The 13663-nt window shown below is 29.6% G+C and overlaps 1 protein-coding gene across 1 annotated transcript in view; it reads left to right on the top strand.

Moving 5' to 3' along the window:
* Window positions 1-444: 444 nt before the first annotated feature.
* The window catches only part of LOC136970490 (transcription initiation factor TFIID subunit 4-like), a 34477-nt gene continuing 21258 nt past the window's right edge, over window positions 445-13663 (top strand). Inside the window, exons 1-5 of the mRNA XM_067264937.1 lie at window positions 445-453; window positions 1298-1381; window positions 3778-3897; window positions 4955-5044; window positions 7472-7576. Of these exons, the coding sequence (XP_067121038.1) occupies window positions 445-453; window positions 1298-1381; window positions 3778-3897; window positions 4955-5044; window positions 7472-7576 (408 nt within the window). The remainder of the gene's footprint in view (window positions 454-1297; window positions 1382-3777; window positions 3898-4954; window positions 5045-7471; window positions 7577-13663) is intronic.

Below are 13663 nucleotides of genomic sequence, written 5' to 3' on the forward strand. Positions count from 1 at the left end.
TCGGTTTGCTCAGCTGCTCCAAGTGTCACCGGAGCATCTGCCACTGTTAGTTGTGAGAACTGCTGCCCATCAGTCTCATTGAGCCCCTGAATCTCTTCAAGTTCAAGTTCACTGAACACTTTATTTCTGATGATGAATCTTCTTTGATCAGCTAATCGAAGTTCAGTTATTCGTGAATCGGGGTGTTCTTGTTTCCACAGTTGGTGCATCCTCTTTTGGTAGCCACGTTTTTGAGGATCTGATGCATAGTAGCATTTCATAACCGCACGGTTCTCTGACATTGTATATTTCTGCTGCTTCTGTGATTGTTCATTTGAATTCTGATTCTGTAGCCCACTTGTCGACGGCTGCCCAGAATCAGCAACATCCGCCGCGGCCCTTTTTATCCTGGGCGACGACCGAGCCAGTATAGACTTGGTTTTCATTCGTTTCTCCATAGTGATAATGGGTTGGGTGCACTTAGTTCCACTCCTCAGCTGAGACCTCTCTAGCTTGGTTGAACCTACTGATAGTGAACTACTGCCAGCACAGCACTCAGTCTCCTTGGAGCAGTTAAGCCCCCCACCACGGCAAGGTGGCACATTTATTATTATTATTATTATTATTATGTATTGTTAACGAAAATAGCATTTTGTATAAGTAGCCATATTTTATTTGCTTAATAAATTACATCAGTTACATGGCATGTGGCATATTGTATAGAAATATGTAAATCTTCGATAATTTGAAGTTGCAAGTATTTTGTCTCCTGAATTTTGAACTAAGGAGGCTTTCCTGTATTAATAATGCGCATTTCATCATTTATATGTATAGAATTACAGTCAAATCATGTGTAAAGAATGAACATGTGTAGCATGGCATTTACCATTAATTTAAATGGCAAAATTTCATTTGTATTATACAAAATTTACAATACATGTGACCTACTTAGAACAAAACCTTTTCACAATTTGAGAACCCACTGCAATTAGACTTTATTGAAAATATTCATTTATTCTGTGAGTAATTGAAAGATGAAATAGGTATTGATAAATATTCTTTTTAAATATGTGTTTTCTGTTAGATTTTGTTTATTTTTAAAATCATGTTTCAGATTGATATTTTAACAATTTTAACACATTTTTATCTTTAAAATATGTTATTAATTCAAAGCATTTGAAATAGTTATCTATGGAAATGATTTTAGAAATAAGATCAATATAAGGCATACATGATGTACAAAATGTAAGAATTGATTTAAAGTTAATAATTTAAGATTAATTAATAATGATTTTTTTTTTTTTGTTTAAAATTGTAGAAACCAACAAATGCCAGTAATTTAAACCAGCAGTTAACTATTCAGACAAATACAGCAAATGGCCAAGTTACCAGTTCTTCTCAGGTTAGAAATTTTAATTTATTAAAATTAAAAGCAATATTAAAGTAATAAATAGAATTACTATTTGATAATAACATAAAATATAATTTTAAAAATTCTACAGTATTAAATAGAAACTTAGTAAATACAATAAAATATAATACTTAATTTTATCTATAATTAATAAAAATAGATTGTTAGGTAGCTGAAAATATTTATCATGGTACACAAAGAATGCATTTAAGCTTATTTTGGCTAAAATAGGCCACTAGACAAATGTGTCTTTTATCTGTGCAATTTTATGACAGTGATAATTAATTCTTATGATTTTATTATGTATAGATTTACATAATTTGCATCAGTGATGCAAATGGCAGAGCATAAGCAAAGACATTCTACAATATTCTACTATTATATGTCATATGTATTAATATAACCCATACTTCAGAAACTGGATGTATTTAACACTAAAAATTCCAAACTTCGTCTTAATCCAGTAAATAACAAAAATTTTGACGATGAAATAATGTATTCAACTTTTTCAAAGATTATAATTAGGTTTAAAGATGGAACAAAAATTTAAATAGAAAACAAAATTCAAATGTAGTTTGATAGATATACACTGAGTGGTCAATTTATTATGACTACCTGCAAAGTTTGTACAAATAAGCAATGATGGCATTCTATTATCACCAGAGGAAGAGATTGCACCACAGTTAGTACTATGTACAATTAAACTTTATACTTGTGTGTTAAAAGACTGGCTGGTCTTTTCTTCTACAATCTGTTAATTCAGAGGTAAATGTGCATTTTTGGGGTAACAATTGTTGTTAAGAGCAGGATTATCAAACAGTAGTGTCCCATACGATGCAGAGGATTCGTTACGCATTATAGGAAATTGCATTATCAAAACCTGCATTATCACACGATTTATGAAAGTTTAAACCTTGGCCTATAAGTTGAAAAAAAAAGTATACCTCTGATCAACAAAATTCAAGGGTTGTTGCTTGCTTTATTTGCACTTTGTTCGGGACTCTACTGTATTATCTTTATATATGCCAGAATTTTCTGTTTGAGGTGTGGCTAGAAAATAACAAGACCAAAGCTGGAACTTTAAATCTTGAATAGTATACTCACTTTAGTTGTGTTTCCCTTCAATGTATGATCCTTCTGCTTTCATCCAGTGCTTCATTCACAACTTTCACTGATCATAACAGTCCTGCAGGTCATCATCTGTAAGGTTATGCAGTAGCTCTGTCGTATTTTTCTTGACAGCAGAAACCAAATCAAAATGGTGTACCTTCAGAACAGGCTTGACTTTAGGTAAAAGGTAAAAGTCACATGGAGCTAGGTCAGGCAAATACAGTGAGTGTTCAAATAATGTGACTCCTTTCTTGGCCAGAAACTGCTTCACTAACAGAGTGGAATGGGCTGGTGCAGTCTCCTAATGGAGGATGAAACCATTTGACCACAAGTATTGCCACTTTCTTCTGACCCTTTCCCGCAAAGATTCCAGAACTTCTTTGTAATAGTATTGGTTCACAATTTGTTCCACTTATCATACATTTTCCTTGGTTTTTGATGTGCTGGGCTGTCCGGTGCATTCGTCTTTTACATCCTCTTAGCCTTCAGAAAATCTTTCGTGCCATTCAAACTCACATGCATGATAAAAATATGTGTCTCCATGTAGCAGGTGCAAAGATTCAGTGGCAGTTTTTTTCAATTTCATCAAGAATTTCAGGTTGATAGACTGCTTCTCTTCAAGCTGGCCATTTTTCCTATGCACACTAACAACATGTTCACTTGCAACAGCACTCATAGCAATCTAATAGCGGTAGCAAGTTGAGACTCACTGTGCTTCTTCTAACTTTTTCATGGTCATTTACCCATCCACTCATTTTGGCCCACAGGCAATCACAGTCTTGTTATTTTCTAACCACACCATGCATAGTCATCTATGTGAATTGGTTGGACTGATGAGGGACTGAGACTGAAATGTATTTCCTATTGTAATAAAAGTGTATATTTTTTGGATCTGATCTCTGACTCCATTTTTATCACTTGACCTACAAAGCGTGATAAGTCTGGAAAAATTGGCCAAATTTAGGCCACATCAAGATAGAACATATTTGTTATACCTTCACAAAAAATTGTTGAAATTAAAGTTGGTTTATTAACTGTATTATTAAAAAGAATAAGAGGTTTTACATAAACTGAAGGAGCCAGCAGGACCAGGAGTTTTCCAATTGTTTTGTTAGTATTAATTTTTAATATCATTAACTAAGTTTAATATTTGTAAAATACTATTAATATTGATATAAGATGCTTATTATACATAATATGTATTAGATTTAAATTAAGAAAGGAAAATTAGTTAGGAGAATGAAAAATAAATATTTATGTTCATGATTATATTACAGATGTCACCAACAACAGCAAAGAAGAAATGTAAGAATTTTTTGTCCACTTTATTGCGATTAGCAAATGGCCAAGCTGGACAAGTTGCAAAAAATGTGGAAAAACTAATTCAAGGAATTATAGTAAGTGTATTTTCAATACTTAAAAGTAAATTTTTTAATTAATACCTTTTATTAAATATTAAGTAGTAGAATTATCCTTAGTTATCATGATTTAATTTAGATATTTATTTTAAGTTTAAAATTACTGAATTTTAAAAATAATTCAAATTTGTTATATATACACAATAATGATTATAAATTGGTGATGGATATTATTCATAAGACTATTGCATTATATTTTGCTTTTGAAATATTCATAATTCAAACATTTGGTTTATTTTTAAATTACCAATAGCTAATTTAAAATTTAAACAATGAAACTTATTAAAATATATTTACAAATGCATACTCTATTTAATCATTTAGTTATAACTTTCCTAAAAAATTTATAGAGAAAAATCATAGGTAGTTCTAAACTTTCGTCTTGCTCTGTATATAATATACTTGTATACTACTTGTACCTGTGCAAAATATTTGCACTTATATAAAACAAAATATTGAATGCAAAGAATAAGTTATTATTTAGGAAATTATTGTAATTGGATAACTAGGATAGGATTATTGGCACAGAATCTTTGAAACTGGATTAATTATGAATATAAATTATTTTGCAGTTCTGATTGATTTACTGAACTCTTAATATCTATACTGTAAAAATTCCTAAACTATGAATATATAAAAAATAATGTGTTTTTTAAAACAATACTCTTTTGAAACTTTTGTACACAGACTTGGTTTTATACATAGTGTAATATTTAAATAATTTTACTAAAAGTATCAAAAATTTCAAATGTTAAATGGATTTAAATTGCAAGTGTTACAGTTAGCAGTGTTATTTAATATTTTATATTAAATATAATATGAGAATTGAAATAAGGATTACTAATAATTAAAAAAAAATTTAAGTTGCCAGCAAAATTTTTAATTATTTATAATTTTTAATTTGGATGATATTCAAATTATATGAAATTCACATATGATTTGTTAATTAATTTAAATTTCCAGTTTATATAAATTAATCTTATTTTTATTCATATTACATAAAAGAAATTTAGTAACTGTATTTAAATATTTGTAGGATGATACAATACAACCAGAAGAATTTTCTCATCAGTTACAGAAAGAATTAAATTCTTCTCCTCAACCATATCTTATTCCCTTTTTAAAAGTAAGTAGATGAACAATGTAATTCTCAAAATTAGAATGGTTTTAAAATTGAAAAGGAATGAAATAATATTTCTAACTTAATTTTTTACATCCATTAACAAGATTATTGGAACTTTTAATCATTAATTTTTAAAAACAAATTTATCCATGGAGGCTAAATGTTTGAGTATAAATATATAACTTTCGTACTTATTATAGTATGGTTGATTACTACAGTTGAAATTATATCACAAGTATTACTTTTTTGTTTTACAGGATTATATTATAACAATTTTCACTGCTTATAATATAATATTGTGTCACAAACTAGCTTATGACAACAATAGGTGATAAAATTTAAAGTCATAAACTGATTTATGACCTTTAAATTTTTATTAGACTTTTTCTACTTAATGAAAATTACATTATAAATATCATCTATATATATATATGTTTTAGCCAATGTCAAAAGTCTAGCCAATTTGCAAAATGTTTGACCACTTCTAGCTTTGAACAAGTCATGTGACCAAAGCTGGAAATAAATGAGAATTTACAACTACTTTGGACTTTGGCTGACCAATTCATGATGCACTCAACAATCAATGGCCAAGAAAAAGCAGCCAAAGCTAGAAGTTTTATAGAGCTGGATTACTAGTTCTAACTCATGTTATACCACTGTGAAAATCTCTTTAGTTTTGTCAAAGTAGAAAAACGTCACTTCAAAAACAAAGAAAAGTTAATCAGTGTTCAAATAGCTTTATTTATGTTAAATTGAAAAATTATACAAAAGTAAAAAAGAAAATATCTTTCCAGTTGATAAACACATCAAAGAGAACAGTAGAAGTGTTTACTATTGGAAAAAGCATGTCAAAGTGAAAAAATGTATTTACAGTTAAAAAACATGAGATAAATTTTTTAGTGAACCAATTAAAAAAATCGCATTAAAAATAATTACTTTAGTTGTAGAAAATACACATTTGCAAAGATAACATTTCTTTAAATACAGCTGAAAAAACACACCAAGAAAAATAAAAATTCTTCAATTTCAGTTGAAAAATTACATCATTAAGGAAAGAATTTCTTTAGTTATAGTTAAAAATCATATCACAGAGTTCATATCACATAAGTTATCTTACCAGGATGAAGGCCTGTTTATTTGTTTCTTCAATCTGAACTGTTGTGACACTTAAAGTTACGTAATGTATTGCTTTGTTTGCATTTGCATTGATTTGTTGAACACTTTGTAGCACAAAAACAATTTGAAAATCCTTGCCTCTAGTTAAAGATTGACTTGATGACTCTGCTCTTCAACAATATTTCATTACCCAGAATCAATTGCAAAGAAACAAATATCTCTTTAAGAACAGTAAACTCACTTTTGGCATACACCTGTTTTAAGACTCTGAACTCTGTCCAAAGTTTATACAGGTAATTTTACCGAAACCAAAATCACAGCTTTAATGATTTATGGATTAGTGTGTCCTCTGTCAACATTGTCTCCAACTGTTGCTGGCAGAAACTTTTGGTCAAAATTCTTCATCATTTTCTTGGCTTGTTTATTTAGGCAATCATGTGCTAAAGATCTTTTCACTACTTAGTGCCACAAAACTTCTAGCTTGACCACTTTTTCTTAGACAGTTCTTGAACTGGCCATTGATTGTTGGTAAGTTCGCAAATTGACCAGTCAAAGCCTGAAGTAATCATAAATTATCATATATTTTGGGCTTTGGGCATATGACTTGGCCAAAGCTAGAAGTGGCCAGCTATTTTGCAAATTGGCTAGACTTCGTACATTGGCCATAACATATTTGTAGGTACTATTATAATGGATTTGTAGAGATTTTTATAAACTTAGTTATTGAAAAAAGATTCAAGATCTTTTATCACAAGCAAATGGAGCTTTTTAATGACCAAATCAAAATAATAATTTATTTTTAATGAAATATTTTTTATCTCTTACAGTTATCTGTTCAACATTGAGTTTAATTGTTTGATAATTATTAAATTATTGAAATTAATATACTATTATTTATGCAAAAATTAATTTTTTGAAGTTTATATGTATAATTTTTGTTAGTGAACTAACTTTTAAAGGAAAATTTTCAAGAAAATTTTTTGTATTTATTTGTATTAATAAATAGTATTTTAATAAAAATATTTGTAAATAAGTAAAGACATGATGATGATTTAGTTTCTTAAAAATTGATGTATGATATTGCATTCATCTGTTAAATTTAAATTTTTAAAATATTTTTAATACAGTGTAAGTATTTTCATATTATACTTTTATATTTAATTAACAAATAAAATCATCAGTTCGCTCAGAAATTTTTATTTATGACTAATATTATACATGCTGTTTTAAATTATTTTGTGTTATACATATATTGTTAAAATAATGTTATTTTTATGTATATTTATCCAATAAATATTATTTATTTTTCAATAGAAAAATTTGCCATACTTAAGGCATTCAATGATGACTGGAGAATTGAGCATTGAAGGAATTAAACCACCACCACCTGGCTCAGTGGTTCTTCCTATTCCACAACCTGTAAGTATTTACTTGTTTCATTAATGTACTATACATGTATAGGTATTGATAAAGAAGAAATAAATATTGAAAAATGGCTTGGAAAAATATGGCAGCAATGACAATCACATTTTTTTTTTTTTTTTGAATGAAACATCTAAGTTTTTTGTTTTGAGATATTTTCCAAATTTATTAAACAAATAAATTATTTAACAGTTTTTAAATCTAAAGAACATAATTGCAATTTATTTTCCACTTCTTTTATCAATTTTGACTATAACTAAATGAAAATATCAAATTTTAAGTACTTATAACTAATGAAATTGTAAGTGGGAAATTTTGACAATTTTTAACTTTATTTCAATATTTCTATTGACAGTTAAACAATTTAAGAAACTATGCATTTTTTTGCACTAACTATGCAGTTGACTTTATTTATTTATTTACATGATAAATAAATGTCATAATTGTCAAGATCTGCTTTTTAGAATTAATGTTTATTATAGGTAAAAGAAAGTTTTGTGAATATGAAGTATTCACACTTATAATCAGCTGAAAAGCTAGCTGAATAACTGAAGAGCTTATTTCCAAAGTGATATATCTCCATTTTCTTTTTTTTTTTTCTAGTTTATGGCACCAACACAGTGATAATATGCTTCTCTATCATGCTACAATATTTTAATTTCCAAAACGGGCATTTATTTTGTTGAAAAAATAGTCACAAAATTGGTTTCCAATGTGACATTTTTCATTTTGTATTTATTTCCAAACTTTTGCATTTTCATACAGCCAATTACAATGTGTATTTTGGTCATGTGATAATTCACTGTAATCACTGCTTTCTGAAGTGCAAGTGCTATTGTATTTGTTTTCTTAATTTTTCTTTAATAATGGCTACATTTTCTGAAAAAGTTCAGAACTTTATCAGGAAAAGACAGATGATGTGAAAAAACTTTTAAATAAACTGGGAATAAATGATGGGCATACTGCAATAACACTTTACAAAAAGTGTTTTTTTTTTGTTTAGAAAGTGATTAGTTCTACATAGGTACTGTGATAGAACAATTACAATAATTTTCATTGATAATTTTATGTAATTATTAGGTTTTTATTTTCTGTTTTTTTGGAATTAATGCATTTTTAGGCAGCAATTTTAAAAAATTGTAGACCTATAAATTCCCACTGTTGCCCATTCATCTATCGGTCTTTCCTTAATCTCAAGAATGGAGTTAGATAGATGAAAGCCAAGACCAGATACGGAAAGCTCAGGGAGGTGGCTTGAATTAACTATGTAAGAACTTCTGGCTCAAAGCAGAAGTCATGTTATTTCAATTCAAAAATTTTCTCCTGAAAGGAGTTATATAGATGACCTGCATGACTCTGTTGCTAACAGGAAAAGTGTGATGTACAGGAGCAAGACGCTATTAATTTCAGGTGGAGAGCATATGTTTTAAATTAAATAAATTAAAAATGTGATTAAAAATTGCAATCCAGTATTCTGATAATGTTACAATAAATAATTGCTCATTACACATTGTATTTTTTTTATTATGTTCGATCATGTAAACAAGGTTAATGTGATTTTCATTTTTGTTTTGTATATTACTTTGTATATTTTTGTTTATTTTTATATATTAAAAGTTTTGGACCCTCTATTTGTTGTTTTTGTTACATTATCCATTTAAATGCTTCAGTTTTGTTTCAGAGTGGGTAACTCCATGATTTGAAGTACCATATATTTCTTTTGCCTTGGGATTTTTGGAAATTTGTTTTTTCTACAGATATGTCACTTTGGAAATAAGCTCTTCAATTATGCTAGCTAAACTCAAATAGTACTAAAATTGTGAAATATTTGACACTTAGTTTCGCTCCCAGTTCAGAGAGACAACATTTCAGAGGTTCATGAAACATGTGTATTTTGTAAATCTACATACTGTCTGCTACTACTGTTATTACTACTACTATTTCCAGCTTCGTATTTAAATGTAAAATATTTCCAAATTATCCAAATTTATACTAAAAAAATTTATATAAACTGTTTTTTTTTTTTAAAATACAAATTTCAAAGGAAATATGCAAGTTTGATTTATTTAATAATAAATTGACATGCCAGAAAATTAGAGAAGCAGCACATGAAATGTTGTTACCTTCTACTTAAGGGCAAATGCTTTGAGCCAGAACTTTTGCACATGACACCATAGGTATGATACTTATTGGTTATGTGTGAGTTTGGTTAGAGTAGCAATGGGCAATGTAAAGGATTTATCACCATTTGATTATGGACAGATTATTGGAGCAAGAAGAATGGGTCACTATCAGCAAGGTTGCCAATGCTCTTGGATTTTCTTGGGCAACAGTTTCAAGGGTTTACCAGGAATACTTAAATTCTGAACAGACATCAGCAGCACATGTGCAGTATGGGTGCCTGTGGCTAATACAAGAACATGACTGCCAGTAACTACTGAACTTATCAGTTATTTCAATGCACTGTACAATGTACACAGCATTCCTTGGGATTTTGTAATTGTTGACCCACTCAGGTACCATTACTAACACCTAAGCATCAGGCAATGCACTTTATCTCGGCTAGAAAACATTGAAATTGGACAATGGCTGACTGGTCAGATGAATCTCATTTTCAGCTTGAATTGATGGTCATGTTTATGTGTGGTGAAAACCACATGAAGCCATGGATCTATCATGTCAACAAGGTGTTGTGGAAGCTGGTGGTAGCTCTGTCCTGGTTTGGAATGTGTTCTATTGGCATGAACAGGGACCAATGGTGAGACTAAAGTTGACTTTAACAGTACAATGTATACTAATTTTGAGGCAGATGTTTTGCACCATTTATGCTTGCTATGTTCTCCAACAGTGATGGTTTGTACCAGCAGAATAATGTTATTTTCCACATGGCATGGGTGGCACAACAATGGTTCAAGGAACACTTGACAGACTTTTAGCTATTCCCTCGGCCACCTAGGTTGTCTGACTTGAACCCCCATAGAGCATTGTGCAAATGTTACTCAATGCCTTGCAGAACTATCTAACAAATGCAATGAATTATGGAGAGCCATTGAACATGTCTGGATTGAAATACCCATGCAACAACTCAGACACCTCATAGTCTATGCCACATTTTGTAGCTGCTGTTATTTGGGCTCAGGGAGGAGTTACATGTTATTAGATAAGTGTCCCTAATTTTTTGGCACTTTAGTTTATAATTTACAGAAGAGTTTTGTTTTATACAGGATTGATATAAGTATAATAACAAAACCATTTGCCATCTGCAAAAATACAAATCTTAAGTAGATTTGTGTTTTTGCAGAAGGCAAATGGTCATGTTAATCCTTGTAAACATAGGGCCTGGACAGATGAGTCACTTTATGGCACTACAAAAACATGCCACAAAGTGGCAAACATTCTTTTTTATATAATTTAATGCAAACAACTAGGAGCCATTCATACGAGCCATTTTAAAGTGACAGTGTCAGGTAGAAGCAAAACTCTGCTACTAAGTGGTGCCATCCTTTTGCTATCCTGATGGTGTGGCTTGTGTGAAGGCATTCACACAAGCCATACCACCAGGCCACTCAGTTTGACTGAATATTGTAATCTGCAAAGATGCTTTCTCTCTTGTTTGACAAATGTTTGATACTGATAGATTTACAGTAGAAGATTAAGCTCATCCTACTATTTATTAGATTGTTACAAATGAAATAACCGATTTTTACTTCTGACTTTGAATGTTTATTAGTTTAATTTAAAATTTACATATTCAATCAAAATTGTCTCCACCAACATTAATACGCTTTGTCCAATGCAATAGAAATGCATTTTCACCAATTTGATAGAAATCATGAGAATGAGAAGCCAAAACGTTATTAAAAGCACTTTCAATTGCATCCTCTTTTTGAAGACTTTCCTTGCCAAAATACTGTTCAAATGTATAAAAAAGTGATAGTCTGTTGGCAAAAAGTTTGGAGAGTAAGATGGATGGGGAAAAATTGCATTTGAATACTTTCATTTTTGTGACAAATAATTAAAAAACTGCAAAACTCCAAATGATGCTCTTTATCTCTCTTGCTGAGATCATGTGATACCCATTTGTTGAGCTTCTTGACTTTCCCTGACATGTTTAGATGTTGAGAAATGTTTGAATAATGTCCAGTATGTTCAACCTTTCTGCAATTTCCAGGACAGTCAGGGGATGTTCTGATTTGAGGATGTTTTTCAATTTTGATTTTTGAGATTTGTATTCCTAGAATGAAATTTTTTAAACCAGTGCCTGGTTGTTTGCTGATTCATAGCACCAAAAGCTCTATTGATATTTTTGGTTGCTTTGGCTGTATTTTGTCCCTGTTTATACTTGTAAAAGAAAATTATTCAATTTCCGTATTTTCTGTGTTGTCAGAAAATGTACTCTTAAACATATGGAATTCACAATATAAATGGGATTACATTTTTAATTTACATATTATAAATGTGCTCTTCCAATTGCAAACATAGCACTGTTCACATGGAAAAAAGTTGAACTACAAGGCTGGGAAGTTTAAATTTTAAAAAATAGCCATTTTATTTGCAATGACCCAATAGAATAGCAAATGTCAAGATTCTAGTAGTAAAACATAAACATTTCTTTGATATCCATGATTACAATGAAAATGCATCACTTCCTCTTTGTGGTGCTTTTGAGCTTCTTTCATGCCACACTAAAGCACTTCTCTATGGTGCCATTAAGTGACTCAAATCTGCCATTTCATCATGCCACAAAATGCTATTTATCCAGGCCCTAATTCTGAATATTAATGCACACACTGATTATTTTTAGTGTGAAATTTATTATAAAGTTGATGTTTCTCAAATGTACAGTTTTTGCAATTACACATTAAAACTTTTTGCATGATATTTTCTCTATTATAAAACATTTCAGTTACACATTTTTCATTTATATAAGTTTGTACTTTTATGTCATATTTTTCATTATCCTGTAACATTTTTTTTTCTCACTTATGTGTTATTCATTTTGAAATGGATTAAAAAAGTTTGAAGAGATTGTTAAAAAAAAAAAAGCAAAAAAGCAAAAAAAAATCAATTTACACAAATTAGTACAGTGACTGTTCAGGCAGTTCAACTCCAAATTGCTCCTTGTGCTTTTTTCTAGTGAGGAAAATGACTAGATATGCCAGAGAAGTTTCTTCTTCTCTAAAGAATGCAATATTAAGAAAAGAAAATGCAATATTATATCATTAGATAAAAAATTAAAGATTTTCATTAGTAAATGCTCAATTGGGCTGGAGTTCAAGAGAACATTTTCATATTTGACTCTGGTGAGGATGACTGCTCCATCTTTGATGTTTTCTGTTCATCACAATGGGCTCACATTACATGTAATTTAGAATTTATAGATTTTGATGACAATCTTGCTGTTTGTGCTATCCAAAAGTGATTAAGAGATTATGGCTTAGGTTGTTGGGGTTGGCAGTTCTGAAGAACCTGACAAATTTCAAGACCAAAATGAGAATAAAATCTTCATTTTTACCTTCTCTGAAATTATAAAAGCTCTTGATGTAACCAGTATTATCCTTTTTTATTTTTTTATTTTTTTGCAACTTCAATGAAGAAGAATGCTTAATGTGATTGGTTATAGCCATTTTGTATGTATGTCCATTTATAAAAACAAGAAAGAAACAAAACTTAACCAGGCTTAATTTCAGATTGAGCTTACTTTTTCTTTTATATGATGTTCAAATGTATTACATGTAGTAAATTGAAAGTTTTTTTTATTAAGAATTAATGTACAAATTAAGTTGTGTTAATTTTGTGCTGTGCTACACTTTTGTGATGACTGTATTCACTTTGAAAGCAATTCAAAAATTGTTTTTACTTGTATGCTTTTCTCACTTCCGTTGAAAAATGTATACATCGTTCAACTGTATATAGTAAAAAAATAAGTAAAACATTTTAACATTTTTCTGTTAATCAGGAATTCTTAACTTTTTCAGTAATTAACTCCTTTTAAGAAAATTTTTTTCTCTTGTGTTTAATATTATATATATATATACACATACATACAACAGCCCTTCTACATAATTATTAAAAGGCATATCC

Source organism: Centruroides vittatus, unplaced genomic scaffold, assembly GCF_030686945.1.
Source record: "Centruroides vittatus isolate TY-2023 unplaced genomic scaffold, ASM3068694v2 contig_199, whole genome shotgun sequence".
Taxonomy (NCBI): domain Eukaryota; kingdom Metazoa; phylum Arthropoda; class Arachnida; order Scorpiones; family Buthidae; genus Centruroides; species Centruroides vittatus.